This window comes from Bos indicus, chromosome 12 (assembly GCF_029378745.1).
Source record: "Bos indicus isolate NIAB-ARS_2022 breed Sahiwal x Tharparkar chromosome 12, NIAB-ARS_B.indTharparkar_mat_pri_1.0, whole genome shotgun sequence".
Classification (NCBI taxonomy): Eukaryota; Metazoa; Chordata; class Mammalia; order Artiodactyla; family Bovidae; genus Bos; species Bos indicus.
In genome coordinates, this window is record NC_091771.1 from 27,800,373 (window position 1) to 27,820,534 (window position 20,162).

The 20,162-nt window shown below is 41.8% G+C and overlaps 1 protein-coding gene across 7 annotated transcripts in view; it reads left to right on the forward strand.

Annotated features, from left to right (window-relative positions):
- STARD13 (StAR related lipid transfer domain containing 13) overlaps window positions 1-20,162 on the forward strand; it is a 492,634-nt gene that overhangs the window by 428,362 nt on the left and 44,110 nt on the right. For all 7 annotated transcript variants that reach the window (XM_070800199.1, XM_019971413.2, XM_019971415.2 and 4 more), the window contains 2 exons: window positions 5,627-5,698; window positions 8,382-8,463. In XM_070800199.1, coding sequence (XP_070656300.1) covers window positions 5,627-5,698; window positions 8,382-8,463 — 154 coding nt within the window. The remainder of the gene's footprint in view (window positions 1-5,626; window positions 5,699-8,381; window positions 8,464-20,162) is intronic.

Genomic DNA, 20,162 nt, shown 5'->3' on the forward strand with positions numbered 1-20,162 from the left:
TTTTTCCCCCACTTGTCTTGAGTACTTTTAATGAGTATTTAAGAATGAATGTTAAGAATGTTTAAGACATTTTTAAACTGAGGTCAGTTTGTCCATCAACATTCCAGGAGATTTGTAAGAACAACATCAATACAGGTGCCCTCAACTTTCCATGGTAAACCAGGTTTCTTCTAGCCAGCTAATTTTCTGATGACAGTACCATTTAATTTGGCCCTAATTTGAATTTTTGGTCATTTAGAAAGACTAGCATCCCTTTGGGTTAGCTCTGGAAAAAGTATTTTCTATGTCAAGAGTAATGTAAACCAAAAAAATGTATTTAAATTCTTAGCTGGGAGAACACACTGTTCTGAGCACTTTGGAAACACCAGTTTAAAAATTGAGCGAGCTTGTGGCATGAAAGGAGGCCTACAAACCTGGGTGGTAAATCTGCTGCACTCAGTATAACTCCTGACTTAGGCCCTCTGGAGCCTTGTCCACCTGAAAGTGCAAACATCACATCAAAGAAACAGCTTGTAAATCTCTTTAAACTCACATAGACTTCTAGCCTTCACTACAATCAGAATGTGTTGACGAAGCCCTCCTGAACTGTTTCCTCTTGGCTACCTTGATGTCATCAGCTCAACAGGCAGTATTCACAGAACAGGTATTTTAAAAAATAAGTGTTCTCAAAACAATCTTTTTACCAACAACACCGTGATATGGGAAAATATTCATAGTGTATTTTCTTATATGCAAAAAGTAGTCAACCAAAGATATTACCATCATTACCATTTTGACAAATAACATGTATCTAATTATATATTAGCAATGGGGCAAGGGTTGACTTTTGTCTTTCATTGTGCCTTTCCTTGTTATGATAAGTTTTTAACACTGAACATGTGTAACTAAGAAACATGATAATACTTTGCAGAAACAGTGTCACCGGCCACAACAGTTTCCACGGTGACTTTGTGCTCACGCCCATCGATGGTCAGTGACTTGGGCAGCCAGTGGGACAGCGTCCCTTTGCTGTGTCTGACTCTGGTTGGAGGTCCTGTCAGGGTCCAAACATGTAGGAAAGGCAGCTGAGGCAAAGTGAGTGACCTTCCCCCAAGCAGAATCACAGATATGTGATGGAAGAGCGTGCCAAGCACCACACCATCTTCTGGATTTATCAACTGAAAAAGTGTGCTTGGTTTTTGTGCACGTCAAGCTATACCGATAGAAAAACTGAATACCTCCCTTTTCAACCAGTTGATTTCAGCCCCCAAACAACTGTTGATGTGAGATCCCAAAGCTCCTTGGTCCCCTTGGACTTCGGGGAATGGGGCCCTTTTAGGGAGCAGATCATTCCATGTGGGCAGTGGTGATCAGTTAGTCAGTTCAGTTGCTGAGTTGTGTCCGACTCTTTGCAACCCCGTGGACTGCAGCACGCCAGGCTCCCCTGTCCATCACCAACTCCTGGAGCTTGCTCAAACTCATGTCCATCGAGTTAGTGATGCCACCCAACCATCTCATCCTCTGTCGTCCCCTTCTCCTCCTGTCTTCAGTCTTTCCCAGCATCAGGGGTTCTTTTAAGGAGCAGATCATTCCATGTGGGTGGTGGCGATAGAGCCAAGGAATGTGGTTGGAGGGGACCAGGAGTGGCGGCCCCACCTGAACCAGCAGAAGAGGCTCTGTTATTGGAGAAAGGGGGAAGGACATTGGGCAGGCAAAAATAGATACTCTAGAGTAAAACGGAAATTATTTTTACATGTAATAATTGCAGTAGTTCTATTGAAATCCTATCATGATCCCGAGCCAAACAATTTTCTGTAGTAACAGTGCGGTAACCATGCCTGAGATCAATAGGCTAGTCTGTCAAGGGCATTCTCTGGTTCCTCCCCACACTTAAGTTTGCTGCAGGAGATGGTTGGTGTTTTGCCTGATAGCCCTGGACCTGCTGCAGGACCAAGTGTGGGTTGCAAATGGAGAACAAACAAAACCGTCACAATATAATTTTGTGCTGGCTATCAACAGCTCAGCAGAAAAGAGATTTTCACATTCTCCTCAAATGTCATTTATATCTCTTCAGGTAGATATTTGTGAAGTGATGACAACTGTCAATAATGATTCCTTCCTAATTCTCCAGTCATTTTGGCCATTGCAGAGTGACATTCCCTGGGAAACATTAGCATTTGGCTGATAGGTGTTAGAAGGCACTGTGGAGAATCAGTAGAAATTATGTCTTTTTTCCTCCAACTCAACTTAATGGGCAAAATCATCTTTGATAGTGGTTAATTATGCTCCATTTTTGTTTGTTTGTTTGTTTGCTTTGGTGGTAAACAAGAGTGTGTTATGCCCTTAAACTGAAATATCAAGAGTTGGGATTTCCTGGTGGTCCAATGGTTAAGACTTCACACTGACAATGCAGGGGTCTCGGGTTCCATCTCTGGTCAGGGAACTAATATCCCACATGCCTTGCACACAACTGAAGTATTAAACACACACACACACACACACACACACACACAAAACAAAATAAACAAGCAAACAAAACCCAGAAAATATCAAAAGTAGGGGGAATGTGTTCGGGAGATATTCCAGATATAGAACAGCAAGTTGGGTATGGGAAGTGATGGTTGAGGAGTAGGTATCCATCATGACTGGGACATGGCTTCTTCTCATTATTTACTAATTGCAGTTTTCTATTGTTTGCCTGGAAGACTTAAAACAAAATGTCTATCCATTGAAAACAATCAGTTTATTTAACTGGGTTCTGATTAAGATTTGACTATTCATGTTTACATATGGGTAGAGTTTCGGTTCATTATCTGTGTTGCTGTTATGAAAAAAACAAAACAAAGTTATGTAGAGAGCCTTGTAAATAAAATCTCCCAGGCTAGCCCAAGCCCTGTTTCACTGCCCAACCAGAGTCTCAGTCCCAAAGAGAGTCTTTCTGTGAGGACCCTGCTGCCCGCCTCTCCCCCAGCTCTCCGTCCTCCTTACCCAGCATCCGGCGGAGTGTGTGCTCTTTTACGAGCTCACTTCCTGCTCCTCTTTGAGCTTCCTGTGTAGCAGAGCTCCTGCCTTCCAAGTCTCCCCCATTTGTTCCTAATGGTCTGTCTCTCTGGGACTCTTCTGCTTAACACTGCATTTCGATGACAGTAAAAGCAAAAATAAAGTAGAAAAAGGCATGCTATTCAGCTACTTGGTGTAACAGAATTTTGTGCTTCCTCTCTGAGACTTGCTGACTCATGACTGTTTAGAGCATGTCTAGAAATCGGGTATTTTCTCATCACTAGGTACTGTAGTATATTGAAGAAGAAAGCAAATCTGAAGCTTGAAAATTTAGAAGGCAGCAGCCTATCTTTGACCAAGAGTAATCACATTTTCTCCGTGTAACAGTCAGAATGTGTGTTTTCTCCTTCCCCTGAAATACTTGTGTAGTTATCAAAGTGGAAGCCTTCACATAAGGACTCTCAGTGTGTTAGTTGCTAAGTTGTGTCTGCCTCTTTTCGACTCTATGGATTGTAGCCCACCAGGCTCCTCTGTCCATGGGATTTCCCAGGCAAGAATACTGGAGTGGGTTGCCATCTCCTTCTCCAGGGGATCTTCCCAATCCAGGGATTGAACCTGGGTCTCACACATTACAAGCAGATTCTTTACCATCTGAACCACCAGGGAAGCCCAAGGACTCTGAAATGAGTCTTAAATACAACTTTGGAGACTTATAATAATTGCCCTTTGTACCTTTCAAAGGGAAAACCCAAGTTAGCCAATACAGTACAATCCAGCCAATTCATTTTGAACTGCAGTCATGGGGCTCACCCCTCCTCATAGAAAAGCTTTCTGGAGCTTTTGTTTCCAGCTTGGTGCCCCAGATAATTCTGAATAATATGTACAAGGCAGGAATGTGTACCTATTTGGTCAGTGCTGGCAGTAATTATGCAAAAAAATCCTTGTGTCAGAGGAAGAAACTCAAGATTTAGAAATTGTCAGTCTCTCAAATGGCAAGGGCTTAGAGGATGCCAAAAGAAGCAGGGACTCTGGGATGGGGGCCACAGCACACTGTGTCTCCCTGAATTTAATGATATATCTCAACCCTGCTGCTAAGCTGCTAAGTCACTTCAGTCATGCCCGACTCTGTGTGACCCCACAGACGGCAGCCCACCAGGCTCCCCCGTCCCTGGGATTCTCCAGGCAAGAATACTGGAATGGGTTGCCATTTCCTTCTCCAATGCGTGAAAGTGAAAAGTTAAAATGAAGTCGCTCAGTTGTGTCCGACTCTTAGCGACCTCATGGACTGCAGCCTACCAGACTCCTCCGTCCATGGGATTTTCCAGGCAAGAGTACTGGAGTGGGGTGCCATTGCCTTCTCCGATATCTCAACCCATGTCCAACCAAATCAGTGGGCCTATAAGTTTTTCCTCTTCCCTTGGAGCCTGTGGATGATCTGGCCTTTGTTCTGTTTTCCTAACATGGATCAGATAGCTCTGTCACATTGAACATCGTGCTGCATAGACATTGAGCTTTCAATGTAGACTGTAGCCTCTGGCCCACAGCTGATGCTAGCATGGATTGTTTCAGTGCAGCGACCTAAGAACACCCTGTACTCTCCAACTTTGGCTACAGGGAGAAATGGACGTCAGAGTAAATGAAAATGCAATGACCTGACCGGGCTCTCTCCCAACAGCAGAGAAAGGGGCCTGGGTAGAGACCTGTTATAATCAGCTGTTTAATTTTGTTTGGAGAACCTAGACTTCTGACAGATGAACTTCTTTTTCCCTTGCCTTCGTATTTATCTAAGAGTTGTGGTTGGGAAATGATCCAGGATTCACAAGGTCAAAAAGTGACCTGGTTCACATACTGGAGACTCTCCCATCCCTCTCCAAAGTTCTCCAGGCAGGTGGTCCTGTGCACTCTTGGAATGTCCACACCAAAACTGGTCACCCAAAGGACATATCAACTGCTTGAGGCTGGCTCTCGGAGATTCTAGCAGCCCCATCAAACACCTGTCTCATTTCCAGATAATCAGCTTCACTCTTGCCTGCTGCACTCTGCAGCTTGAAATCATTCAAATGTGCCTGATGAATGAACATCTTATTCCAAGGCATTTGGAATTAAAGCATTAGTAAAACTAAAGCAATAATAAAACACTGGATTTTTGTAATAGCTTTCTTCATGAGAAAATACATTTTCACAAGCCTGCCCAGTTGTATTCGTTCTTTCATTATCCCCAGAGTAAAAGAATAAAGGAATGTAGCATAAATAGTCTTAGCTTTATCTATGAAAGTTTAAAAAAAAAAAAAAGAGCTTAAGGAAGTACTTCCTCCTTCTCCCTAGTCCTCGGGTTCCCTAGTGTATAAATAATCCATTTTTCCCTGCCTAAAACTCAGCCTCTAGGTTCTGCAGTCTGTGGTTTTGCTATTATCCAAATACGTACGGATTGACATCGAAGATAATCTTAGCAGACATGAAACAAGCACCTTTGTGATGCCTGCTCATTTTACACCCATTTCTGAGTAGGCTTCTTGTACAGACTTACTGGAGAACAATTTTGCTTTGTAATAACCTGCACAGTGCCCACCAGTTCCTATTGATTGAGGAGGTAGAGGCCAGTGGGTGGCCTGAGACTCAACGCGTTTCCTTTTCTTGTGTTTTTCAGAAATCGAGGCGAAGGAAGCATGTGACTGGCTCCGCGCTGCTGGCTTCCCGCAGTATGCTCAGCTATACGAGGGTAGGTTGGGCTTTTCTTCTCTCTTTATAAAGAGAATAAATTCAAATTTTTTCCTGTGGTGCTTTTTGACTTGCAAGTCTTTTCTCAACCATTTTTTCCTGGCTTTCTCCTTCCCCCTGCCTTTGCAATGCCCAGGACATAAACTGATGCCAGTTTAGGAATTAGGGTCGCTTCCTGAGACTGCTTCACCTTCTGCCCTTCCCTGTTTCTCCTTTCTTTTCTTTTGCTTCTCACTTTCTGCTTCTCATGTCTTTACCACCAATCACAACTCTACCTTTTCCTTCCAGTGTTCTGCCAGCAGCAGTTTTTTTCTGCACTTCCTCCCTATCCTCTTACTTGTTTTTTTCATCACTGCTCTCATTTTTCTTGAAAGTAAAATAAATTAATTTCTTAGAAATAACAAAGCTAATTTATCTTGAGATTTTTACCTCACATGAAAATGTTTAAGACGTGACATGAATCAGATGTTATTTTTCAGGGTTTTAAAAGTAAAATGTTTTTATTGCTAGCATCATACTTTGTTCCATTGATGTTTTCATTGACAGTTAATAAACTTATTCTCCTATATCTTACTAATATGCACTGCTCAGTCACTCAGTGATTTCCCACTCTTTGCAACCCCATGGATTGTAACCCACCAGTCTCCTCTGTCCAAGAAATTTTCCAGGCAAGAATACTGGAGCAGGTTGCCATGTCTTACTCCACAGGATCTTCCTGACCCAAGGCTAGAACCCACATCTCTTGTGTCTCCTGCATTAGCAGGTGGATTTTTTTTACCACCACGCCACCTGGGAAGCCCCATATCTTGTCTACACCTAAAGTTATAACCAACGCATCTCCTTCTTGGAGAGTCCTAATGTATAGTGAATTACTCAGGATCCCAGCACTGAGCGATGGCACACTCAGGACAATCTGTGGAGGCCTTATTCCTAAAAGCGTTCATGATGGAGGTGTGAGCAGGGCATAGGAGACCACAAGGAACAGTTCAGGAGCCCAAAGCTTGTAGCAGCCCAAAGCTTGTACCCTAGGCCCAAAGCCATAAACGGAAGGTGAGATGAACCCAGAAGGAGAGGGGATCTCAGAGTAGGCTTAGGAGTAGAGGATTCAGCTGTGATGACAGCTCCCCTGAAGAAGACCCAGGAGGGCAATGCCCTGATGTCACACTCCCTCCTCCCTCCATCTCCAGCTGGGGCTTCCCATTGGCCAAACAAAATAAGGCAGTGGGCATGGACCCCACTGAACGCCATCCACACAGCTGATCCTGGGCACAAACCGGGTTACAGAAGAGCGGAGCATGCATCTGTAGGGCTCAATAGAGCCTATCTAGTACACTGAACGATATAGTTTCTCATGGCATAAAATTCACATAGGATGGAAAGAATCAACAAAGTTAACTTTTACTCACTGGTGAATCACACCTACTCACCTAGAAGCTCAGTTTTCTATTTTAAAAAAGCCTACTTCTCTCTCTTAAATTCTTTGAGGATGAAAGAGAGCATATCTATGAGGGTGCTTTGAAGTCTAGAATTTCTGATAAAAACTTTCATAAAATCATAGTCTTTTAGACAAGAAAGAGGGTCTTACAGTTTTGGGCTAAGCAACCATTATTCCCACCCTCTACTACCGACACACTGATTATGAAAGAGAGGCCCAAAAGGGTTAAGTGATTTTTACAAGATTATAAGATGGAAGAGTCATAATTAAAATCCCAGTCATTCATATGCCTTTTATAAATGTAATAAAAATTAGAACAAATACTTCTACAGAAAAGTTACAAGTTTGGAACAGGATTTTGCTACAGAGACTTCTCTGGTGGGCCAGTGGACCAGTGGTTACCAATCCACCTTCCAGTGCAGGGGACAAGGGTTCAGTCCCTGGTCCAGGATCTAAGATCCTACATGCAACTAAGCCTGTGACCACAACTGCTGAGCCTGTGCGCTCTGGAACCGTGTACCACAACCAGAGAGAAGCGTACTCACTGCAACTAAGACCCAACACAGCCAAAAATAAGTAAATAAAATATTTTTTTAAAAAAAGAAAAAGGTTTTGCTACAAAATAAAATACTTGAGACCATTGAGCTGCAGGTATTTTTGGAAACTTCAAAAAAGAAATCTGCCAAACTTCTATCCTGATCAGTATCTCATGAACTGATCAGGAGAGAAGTCAGCAACCTCCACCTTAGGTAGATAGTGAGAGTGTAGAAGTTCTCCATGCAGGCAAATGTCTATGATAACGATGAGCTATAACAGGTAAAGAATACACCTGCAATACAGGAGACATAGGAGACTTGGGTTCAATCCCTGGACTGGGAAGATCTCCTGAAGGAGGAAAATGGCAATTCTCTCTAGTATTCTTGCCTGAAAAATCCCATGGACAGTGGGGTCATAAAGAATCAGATAAGGCTGAGCAACTGACGCATGCCTGGATAAAAATACAGGCATTTAGCAATCCTATCCAAGGTCAAGCACTTGGTTATTTTCATATTGCATGTTTTTTTGTATCCTTAAAAACATTTATTGGGGTTAAAGTAAGCATCCTGCTCTCTAAACATTACCAACACACCCGTCAGTGGAGAGTAACTGCAGTTAAGATTAGCCATGAGTACAGAAATCTGGTGGCCTGAAGATATCGTTGCTGATTCAGATAAAACAAGCCTCATAAACTCCGTTGTCTCTCTTTCAGATTCGCAATTTCCCATCAACATTGTGGCTGTCAAGAACGATCATGATTTTCTTGAAAAGGACCTTGTAGAACCTCTTTACAGGTAAATCATGTGAAATATTTTTGTTTCTTTCAATTGTTAAATGTCTATAATAGTTGTCACTGTATTAAGGGGTGAGTTCAACAACAATTCAGTAAGTCCTTATTGAATGCCTACTGTATGCCAGGCTATAAGTGTCTTACTGTGAGCATGATCAGTCCCTGGTTTCATAGAATTTGAGTTCTAGTATGAAGCTTCATGCATTGGAGGAGGAAATGGCAACCTACTCCAGTGTTCTTGCCTGGAGAATCCCAGGGATGGCGGGGCCTAGTGGGCTGCCATCTGTGGGGTCGCACAGAGTCGGACACGACTGAAGCAACTTAGCAGCAGCAGCAGCATGAAGCTTCAGACTACAGATTGAGTCAAAGAGATGGTGAGTGAGAGAAAAAGAGAGGAGAAGAAGATATTATCTCAGAGAGTGTTAAATTCTATTTTTAAAAATGTAAAACAAGCTGAGGCTATAGACAGTGATGGAATGTGAGTGGATTATTGGGAGGAGGAAGCATGAGGGACCAGAATATGAGTGGTCAGAGAAGGCGTTGTTAAACTCCATGAGTATGTCAAACTTAGCTGTATTTTTTAAGACAAATGATTATATCAGCAAACTGAAATATGTAAGCTCAAGTAATTATATCTACTTTCAGAAATAATTTACACCTTCAGTATGTGATAGGTGATAAAAGGAGACAAAGATGTATATATGAATAATTCCCTCCCCTCAAAGAATATATAATCTGGTTGAAGAAATCTAATTGAAGAATTGATGCATACATGAGCAAATAAAACAATTATAATTTGAGTAATAATGAAAGATGCCAATGCAATCAAATATCTCTGAACAATTAAATGTGCATGTGAGGTCATGTGTGTCTGTAGGAAATTAGCTTGGAGGTTTTTTAACTAAAGCCCTGGAGAGAAGTCAGAGCTGGAAATAAATATTAGCTTCAGGAGGCGAGTCCTTTTTCCAAGGCTACAGAGCTAGTAATGGGCTGAACTGACCTTAAACAAGTTTTCGTCACTTGTAGTCCAATGTTTTTTCTCGTACATTCTGCATTTGACGTACAAAAGATAGCAGTTTAAGAAGAAAGTAGTGATGAGGAAACTTGTCAAGATAGGAGAGACAAATGTGTGTTAGAATATTGTGAAATAATCATAGGCTTGCTGATTCTTTAGACATATATTTATATTTCTGTGTTCATAGCTGCTTTCTCTAGGGTTGCTATATGAAGAGAAAATAGAGTCGTGTTAGGAAATGGTCTCTGAATGTTCAAGGAAAGCATTGCTGTGGGTTTGCTTATGTGGGTGAAGAGAAGAGAACTAACTCTTCAAATCACAAATTGCAGGGATGGGCTATTTGAACTCGAAAACAAACAAGCACAAAATGCCATTTGTGAGCATTTATAAGAGGATTGGATAGTTTTGTTGTAATTCTTTAAAGGCAATGAATTGGAAAAGCAGTGTTTTCTCCTCAGGATGTCTGATGCACACCCCAAGCCTTCATTCACCTCAGAACTATTCCACCAGCACCTCATCCTGAGTTTTCCCTCTGAGTTTTAACCAAGAGTATTTTTACTAATCAGTTGACATTTAAAAAAAAAAGATTGATTTATTTACTGGCTGTGCTAGGTCTTCATTGCTGCGTGGGCTTCTCTCTAACTGCAGCGAACGAGGGCTGCTCTTCGTTGCAGTGCGCGGGTTTCTCATTGCGGTGGCTTCTCTTGTTGAGGAACACAGGCTCCAGGTGCTCGGGCTTCAGTAGTTCCAGCCTACGAGCTCAGTAGTTGTGGGTTGCGGGCTCTAGAGCACAGGCTCAGTAGTTGTGGTGCATGGGCTTAATTGCCCCATGGCATATGGGGTCTTCCCAGATCAGGGATCAAACCCGTGTCCCTTGCATTGCAAGGTGGATTCTTAACAACTGGACCACCAGAGAAGCCACTTGACACTTTTAAAAGAAATATTTCTTATTGTTAATTGTATTGCATTAATTATCTTTTTCCCAATTGCATTTTCTTGCATACTTATAGATATTTACTTGATTGTCAAATTATGCCTTTTGTTGTTTTTCCCCCGGTTTCACTGAGATATAATTGACATATAGCACTGTTTATGTTTAAGGTTAGACTTACATACATGATGAAATGTTTATAATTGATTTAGTGAACATTTATCATCTCATATAGATATAAAATTAAAGAAGTAGGGAAAAAAAACGTTTTTTTCCTTGTGGTGAAAACTCTTAGGAATTACTTCCTTAACTTTCAGATACAAAACACACAGCAGTGTATATTATCTTTATCATTTTGTACTTTAGATCTCTATGACTGATTTATCTTATAACTGGAAGTCTGTACCTTTTGACCACTTTGATTTAGTTGCCCCTTCCTCCCACCTCAGGTTGCCAGAAATCTGATTTTTTTTCCTCTGTAAGTTTGTTTGTTTGTCTTTGAAATATTAGCCCTACAACACTATGTTAGTTCCTAGTATTCTATATTTCTATACACTTCAAAATGATCGCCATAGTAAGTTTGGTTGTCATCTATCACTATACAAAGATATTACATAATTATTAACTGTGTTCCCCACGCTGTACATTTTATACCTGTGACTCATTCATTTTGTAAATGAAGATTTGTACCCCTTTATCTCCCTCGCCTATTTCTCTCCTCCTTCCACCCCTCCCATCTGGCAACCTGTTTGCTTTCTATATCTTTGACTCTGTTTCTATTTAGATGTATTTATTTATTTTGTGTTTTTAGGTTCCACATATAAGTGAAATCTATGCAATTAAATTTTTAAATTCAATTTAAAATCATCTCAATGGAATTTTTAAATCTATATCTTCTTTGAGTCAAGGTGTTCTATATATATCTAAAGTAAAATTCACTATTTTCAGTTCTTTGAGTTTTGACAAATGCCTACAGTCATGTAGTTACCACCACAACCAAGATATGAAACAGCTTTATCACCTAAACACTCCCTGGTTCTCCTTTGTCATCAACTCTACCCCTGCTTCCAACTCCTGGCAACCACTGATCTGGTTTTTGTGCCCAGTGTTTTGCCTTTTCCAGAATGCTATGTAAGTGAAATCAAACATTATGCAGGCTTTTGAGTCTGGCTTCAGTTTACTTAATACACCTAAGATTCATCTGTGCTGTGTGTATCAGTCACAGTCTTCCATTGTGTGGATATACTACTGCAGTTTGTCCATTCACCAAATGAATATTTGAGTTGTCACCACTTTGAGTGATTATATGGGCTTCCCTGGTGGCTCAGATGGTAAAGCGCCTGTCTGCAATGCAGGAGACCTGGGTTCAGTCCCTGGCTTGGGAAGATCACCTGGAGAAGGAAATGGCAGCCCACTCTAGTAGTCTTGCCTCGAAAATCCCATGAACAGAGGAGCCTGGTGGGCTACACAAGAGTCGGATACGACTGAGCGACTCCACTTTCTTTCTTTCTTTTCTTTCTTGGTGATTATATAGCCCTTATAAACATTCATATTCAAGTTTTTGTATAAACATAAGTTTTCATTTATTTTGAGTAATTTCTTAGGAATGGGGCTTTGGGATGTATTTGATAAGTATATTTTAACTTCATAAGAAACCCACCAAACATTTCCAAAGTGACCATACCATTTTGTATTACCACCAATGATGTATGAGAGTTTCTGTTGCTCCACACCTTTGTTAGTACTCTGTATTGTTTGGTTTTGTTTAGCTCTGTTTTTAAGCATTCTAATAAGTGTCTAGTGTTTCCTTGTCATGATTTAAACTTGCATGTTCTTAATGAGTAATGATGCTGAATGTCTTTTCTTGTGCTTCTTTGCCATTCATATATCTTCTTTTGTAAGATACATCTTCTTTTGTCTGTTCAAGTCTTTTGCCCATTTTAAAAATTTTGTTGTTTGTTTTTTTACTGAGTTTTGAAATGTCCTGCCAGCATGTAGCTTGTTTTTTCAATCTCTTAACAATGTCTTTCGAAGAAGTTTTAAGTTTTACTGGAGTCCAATTTATTCATTTTTTTCATGTTTTTAATGTCACACATAAAAAATATTACCTAACATAAGGTCACTATTTTCTCCTTTGTTTTTCTTCCAGAAATTTCAGTTTTGTGTTTTATGTGTAAGGTGATGATCCATTAATTTTTTATAAGGTACAAAGTATGGATCAAGATTCATACTTTTGCTTATCAGTATCCCATTGGTTGACCGCCATGTTGAAAAGCCTATACTTTCCTCATTGAATTGCCTTTCCACTTGTATTGTAAATCAATTGACCATATATGCATGGGTATGTTTCTAGACTTTCTATCCTGTTCCATTTATCCACGTGTCTATTCTTTTTATCACTATGGCACTTGATTACTTAGCTTTGTGTATGTCTTGGAATCCAATAGTGTAAGTCCTCCAACTTATTTGCCAGGATTATTTTGTCTATTCTAGATCCTCTGCCTTTCCATATAAATTTAGAAACCATTCATGGATATCTGTTTTTAAAATGCTCTGGAGTATTGGTTTGGATTGTGTTGACTCTACAGATCAATTTGGGGATAATTGATATCTTAACAGACAAGTCTTTTGATTCATAACACACAGTCCTATTTATTTAGGTCTCCTTTGATTTCTTTCTATTTAACCCTGACTTGTCATTTTCAGCATATGGGTAATATACATACTTGAAGGTACCTAAGAATTTCATGTTTTGAGGTGCTGGGTTTTTTTTTTTTTTATCATTTCAGTCTCCCATTATTCACTGCTAATATATATATATTGTTCATTTGTATTTTGCAGCCTTTCTAAAATTAGTCATTAGTTCTAGTAATTTATGCATAGATTCTTAAATTTATATTGTGAAATATAAATCAAAGATTACATTATAAATCAAGAATACAAATCTGTTACATATTTTTAAATCAGGATTTCAGGAGTGAACATTGCTTCTAAATGTGCAGTTCTGTTAATTTGATGATGTATGTGGCTGAGTGGGCCACACTTTAAGTGTCAAACATGTGGGTGATAAATCCTTATCTGCTCACTGCTGCATGTGATCTAAGGTCCCTTGACTAAGTTCTGGACTTTTCCATTAAAGTCTACTTAAAAAAAAAAAACATGCCTTTCAGACATGTTATAGATTAGCCAGTACAGGAATCATTTCAAGATATAAGGTTGTGAATAATAATAGCTGTCAGCCAGAAAAATCAGAAAGCCGTATATTGTAGAGGGCTTCCCAGGTGACACTAGTGGTAAAGAATCCATGTGTCAATGAAAGAGATGCAGGAGACATGGCTTCAATCCCTGAGTTGGGAAGATTCCCCAGAGAAGGAAATGGCAACCCACTCCAGTATTCTTGCCTGGAGAATTCCATGGACAGAGGAGCCTGGTGGGCTACAGTCCATGGGGTCACAAAGAGTCGGACACGACTGAGGGACTGAGCAGGGATGCAACAACACCAGATACCACAATGCCCTTGATAAGGGCTCAGCTTGCATTAGAGTGGCAGGAGGTTATCATTGGAGTAATTCTTTAGGCAGCTGTTTCATCCTTATTATGATATAAGGAAAGCGTTTGGCCGGCAGTGTGTGAGCTGAGATTCTCAGGGCATAGGAGCAGTGGATAGAGCAGAGGCCAAAGGAATAGTCTCAGCAGGTGGATCAAAGGACGCCAGTGGAATAGGAAGGCAGAGATGGAGGTAGGTTGGCTAAAGGAACACACACGGAATTTCCTTGCCTTCCTTATGAATTCCTTCAAGACACAGATTTCCTGAAAGCAGGCAGAAGGAAGACTTCCAGCCTGAGGGGAGTGACAGCACTTTTAAAATTTTGAGTTTGATGAGTGGTTAATTAGACACTCACCCACTTATATGGTATGTTATGATTGATGCCTAGAGAGAAGTAAGGGCTTCTGATTTTATTCGTTTTCTTCCTCGTGCACTGCAGACACAGTGATGGAGCTGGTCTCGTGTTTTATTTTTAAAACTTTTGTGGGCTCCACATTTCTCATGCGTATTTGAAATGCTGAGCCAATGGAGAATCCTAAAGGAAACAGGGAACCATAGCCAGAGGGCAGGTGGCTTCTGGCAGGTAGATAAACAGAGACCAGAGGTCTGAAGGTCTCCTACTGTAAATGTAACCCACAAGAACTTTATTCACCTTTGGTTTTCTGAAAGTTTCTCTCATGTTTGGACAGACAGTTAATGTCCTGCCAGACAATTAATGTCCTGGGTCCCCATTTATACTTTGAGAGTTGTTGAGTAGTATTAGCCTTTCATAGATTTATAAAAAATTTGTAGATGGTAGTAAGGACATTGCTGACAGGGAGGGCTCATGCCTGACTGGGTACATGTGGGTGTGTGGCTCTCATTTTCAGGTCTTGCTGAAGACAGGACAGGTTTGCTGTCTTTAGTGAAGGGGTGAACCTCCAGAATGGTGATCGCCCCTTACCATTGCTTCTCAACTCTGCCAGCACCAGTGCACAGAAGGCGTCTGTAAATATCTGTTACTGCCAGTCAGAATAGTAGTGCAGTCTCTGCTATCTTAGCAACCACATTATAATTCTGTTTTGATGGTTTTTGATTGAATTTTTAATTGAAAAATAATTTCCCCTGTGAGTAATGAAAAGCTAATTGCAAATCTAAAATAGCTGGATGAGCTACTGGAAACTGTAACAGTATCAGAATATAGGCATAGCCAAGGTGTCGCAATACCTTGCTAGGTTTGTCACCTTTAAGGCAAACTGCAGCACATGAAAGCTCCCAAAGGAGACTTTTTAGAAGTAGCATGTTCTGTTCGCATTTTGGTTTGGGGTATTTGTTCAGACTGCTGTTAATAACATAGAGCTTTGATGCCCAAGGTGATCTCTGAATTTCTAATTTAATGTTAGATCTGCCTAACTTATGCTGTTAATAAATACTCATTATAGCATGTATAAAACAAAGACATTCACCTTGCTCAGTGCTGTTTCGTGAAGATATGGAATTGACTAAGGTTACAGTTCATCTGTCACTGCCCTTTGCGTTTAAAAGAACAACTAATGGCAGTGTTATCATGCGGGACGAGGGAGACTGTGCCCGAGAGTGCCGACAAAAATGATTTTTACAGTTTACCTCCACACACAAAGGCACACCATTTGATCTGAGTAAATTAAATAACATTAATAATTTTAAATAATAGTGGTTTTTATGAAAATTGATAATATACTTTTAAATTTCCTCTTAAAGAATATCATATAAAATACAATATTTTGTATAATGTGTTTCTGTGCCGTGCTTAGTCGCTCAGTCATGTCCGACTCCTTGTGACCCCATGGACTGTAGCCCACCAGGCTCCTCTGTCCATGGGGATTCTCCAGCCTAGACTACTGGAGTGTGTAGCCTTTCCCTTCTCCAGGAGATCTTCTCAACTCAGGGATCGAACTCAGGTCTCTTGCATTGCAGGCAGATTCTTTACCATCTGAGCCACCAGGGAAGCTCATTTATGGCACATAATAATTTGTGACAATTACCTGAACTGAAACCACAGACAAATCATGGGGAGAAGGATATAGATGATTACATAATAATCACGGTCACTTCCACCTTTGAAATTCTAACTCTATAAGTTAAATACAAATCCCAGTAAGCAGTGATTTCATTTCTTCAAAACACAAAGTGCTGGAGAATTCCTTGGTAGTCCAGTGGTTAAGAATCTTCCTTCCAATGCAACAGATAGGTTCCACTCCATATCAAGGAACTAAGATCCCACATAGCTCAGGGCAACTAAGCCTGTGCATTGTAACTATGGGGCCCACACACTGTAGAGCCTGAGCTCCTCAAGAGAAGCCCTCGCGTCTGAGCAGCCAAAGCAGCCAAAGTATAAATAAATAAATAAGCCACAAAGTGCTTGGCAAGCACTCCTCTAAGCATTTTATAAATATTTACTCATTAAATTCCCATAATAATCGTATAAGATAGACTGTAATATCTATTCCCATCTTACAAATGAGGAAACAGAGGCACGGAGGTATGAAATAACTTGCCCATTTATGGCTCGTAAATAGCAGTGCTAGGATTCAAAGACACACAGGCTGCTTCTGGCATTTTCCAAAGAAAGCTTAGGTCTTTTTGTGAAACACGATTTGGAGTGTTTTTTGTTTTGTTTTTAATTTCTTCCTTTAAAGGTAATTCTTCCCCATCTATGTTGCCTTGTGATTTTTCCGAATTTAACTCGTAAGTCCCAAGGTTAGAAATTCTGATTGCATTTGTGCCATCATGGACCTCAACTTTTAAAAATAATAATAATTAGAGTAAGAGTTTAAAGCACACTCTGTTCTCTTGTGAAGAGTTCAGAACTGATTCACTGTGGAGAGTGGTGGCACTGTGTCATCTCTTCCTTAAGGTCACTTCATCAAGGCTGTGTCTTGAGGGCCTTACTTTGCTATGGAGACAAATAAGACAGAATTTTCACCTGAAGTGGTTCTCAGTCCGAGGTGGGGGCAGCGTTTGATCCTGTCTTCAGGCCTGGGAATATTTTTGCTTGTCACAACTGTGGTGATACTACTGGCATCTAATGGGTGGGGGCCAGACATGCGGCTCCCTCCCACAAGGCACAGTGTGCCCCCCAACAAGGAATTATCTGTCCCCAAATGCCCATAGTACCTAGGTGGAGAATTGAGTAAACTCTGACTCACGTGGACAAATGGTGTGATCGCTATAAGTACAGGTGCAGGAGAGCTAAGGGGGAGAGCGTTTTAGAAAAATGACCAGGAGAACTTCCTGGAAAAATGACCCTAAAAGGCCAGTAGGAATTACTCAGTCAAGAACACATGAAATTTGATGTGGTTATTTTGAACTTTCACTTTTGTTTCTTTTATTTGACTAATTCATGTGCAGAAAAGGCATCTTCATCCCCACCCCCACTTTCCATCACAAACCTCACCTCAAGGTAGTCTATATAGAATGGGGGTGGCCAAGACAAGTACAGATATAGAAAGGTCAAAGGTAGGGATTTCATATATACATGTATAAATTTATATTAAAAATTGATCTTTACATTTTTTAATGGTCTCTTATATAAACTTTTCCAACCACCTATGCAAAATAACTTTAGGAAGAATACCCAAGAAGCTACAAAGTAGAATAGCAGGCTAAAGAAGGAGTTTATCTCTCTCTATATATATGTGTGTTTAGCTATTTGTATTGCATTATGTAAAAAACATTAGCAATATTTTTTTAAAATGACTTGCTTTGGCACATAAAAAATTGATGACCATGGTTATCATTTTGGGAGTGTTTACTATGTGCTGACTAGCATACTAAGTTCTTGACATTGACTTCATTTTATTCTTACCAGAACCTATGAATAACAGGTATTATTATTATTGCTGTTGTTGTTCGGAGTTCAGGGGCACCAGATTCCTCCAGGTTTGAGCAGCTGTGTGGTGGTGACGCCTTTCCTTGAGTCAGGAGACAGCCGAGGAGAGAGGCAAGAGGAGTCCAGTTCGAGGTGGGGGAAGGGGTGGTGAGCTGAGGTGCCTGGAGGTGCCAGTGAAGGCGTCGAGTGTGCAGCCGGGCATGTGGGGCTGGAGCTGGACAGGCCCTCAGCTTGAGACAGAAATGCAGTGTCATCCACGCACAAAAGGTACGAGGTCCTGAGAGTGAAACAGTCAAGGGAGGAGAAGACCGGGGCTGACCAAGGGGGACTCCACTTCTATAGGGCAGGCAGAGGGGGAGCCAAGAGATGCCCCTCGGCACCTGGGAGTGAGTGTTTCTTCCCCCCTAGTTTTGCTTTCTTTCAGTTTTCTCAGAAATCTCTGGTATGACCCTTGCTTCAACCCAGCCTAATTCTCACAGGAGAAATTTTATCTGGATTAGATGCAATTTTTGTGAAAAGCTAAAAAGCTAAGGAAGTTAAGAAGCTATACTTCTCTAGTACAGGCATATGTGAATTTAAACTTTGAAATCCACAAACTGAAGAAGTCCAAGAAAACCTGTTCTTTTGTTTTTGTGTGCTTCGTCGCTCAGTCGTGTCCGACTGCTTGTGACTCCATGGACTGTCACCCACCAGGCTCCTCTGTACATGGAATTTTCCAGACAAGAATACTGGAGTGAGTTGCCATTTCCTCCTCCAGGGGATCTTCCCGACCCAGGGATGGAACTCACGTCTCTTGTGTCTCCTGCATTGGCAGGTGGATTCTTTATCACAAGTGCCACCTGTGAGGCCCCTATTCTTTTGTTTTAGCTCTTTACCTGTGGGCCACTGTGGCTGATGTCCTCGATCAGTTTGCGGAGGGAGCTTGCACTCTTCCCCAAAACTCTCATCATTAGAGGCTACTACTAATTTCAGATTATTTTCTGGGGATGTAATGTACAGCATGGTGATTATAGTTAACAATACTGTATTGCATATTTGAAAGTTGCTGAAAGAGTAGGTCTTAAGAATTCTCATCACAGGACAAAAAGATAGTAACTATGTGTGATGATGGACGTTAAACTTATTATGATGATCATTTCAAGTATCAAATCATTATGTCATACACCTTAAACTTATCTGATGTTGTCTGTCAACTGTAAGTCAATTAAAAATATATATTATGCAACTCATACAGTGCCACATGTACATCCTCTCCCCCTTGAACGACATCATATAGCAAGATCAGTCCATGCTTTACCATCCCTCTCCCACACCTCCACTGATATCCAGGGCCAGTTTGTGGGGTTATGGGCCGGAAGAGGAGCCAGCATTTCTGCTGTCCCAGGACCACTTGCTAGAAGAACAGCCAGAGTGAACAGCTCAGCAAGGGGGAGGCATGGCCTCCCCTGGCTCAGCTGTGGCCTGATGACAGCCCTTTGTGACTTCCGGTGACACCTTTCTTTCCCCTCAGACACCAGAAAGCCGTCCGGCTGGATGGCCTGTGGTATTTGAAAAGCCTCGCCCTGGCCGAGAACACACCGGACACGTGTGTGTGGCAGAGGTCTCCACCCTGCTCTGCAGAGTCTGTTCTGTGAACCCCCAGACAGACAGGGGACCTTTCCCAGGCCCCGCAAGGAGGAGCCGCTGCTCCCAGGGACGCTCACCTCTGAGCCCTGGACCAGGTGACTTGTTCTCGACTGTCTCTGAGGGCCACGCCCAGGGCACTCCTCAGCAGACGGGGCTGGAGAGCTTTCACCTCTGACCCTGGCGAGGAGGGTGAGAAGTTCAGGCTTCAGCTTTAATCAGAATGGCATGTCAGAGATGAACCCGCACCCCTGCCTGTTATTCCTCTTGAGCTTTTGGCAGGAGTATTAGAAAAATAGCCCAGGAAACTGACCATTAAGTCAGCACGGAAGACCTCATGAGCCGTCTAGAGTCTGGTGGTTTAAAGGTAAAATATGCATCTAAGAGGAGAAGGAAAGGGCGCCACTGCTCCCGTACATGTGCCAAGTGCAGAGGGCCTCTCTGTGTCTCCCCGGCTCTGTCACAGTGACCGAGTGGGACACCGCTCATACCGGGCCCTGACCACCTTCCCCATCTCCCTCTGGTCCCCACGCCCCCGGTAGGCACCCTGCCTGCCTTTCCCTCCTTCCCCTCCCGGGTGTCCCGTCAGCCAGGGCAGCCCGGGCACAGCTCGCTGCGCGCTGGCCCCACTGTCACACGGGTTTAGCTGGGGAGGCGAGGGACGCCCCGCAGGCTGCACAGTGCTCACTGCTAGGAGCCACATCTCGTTCGGTACGTCATGGGCTCCCGGTGCTCTG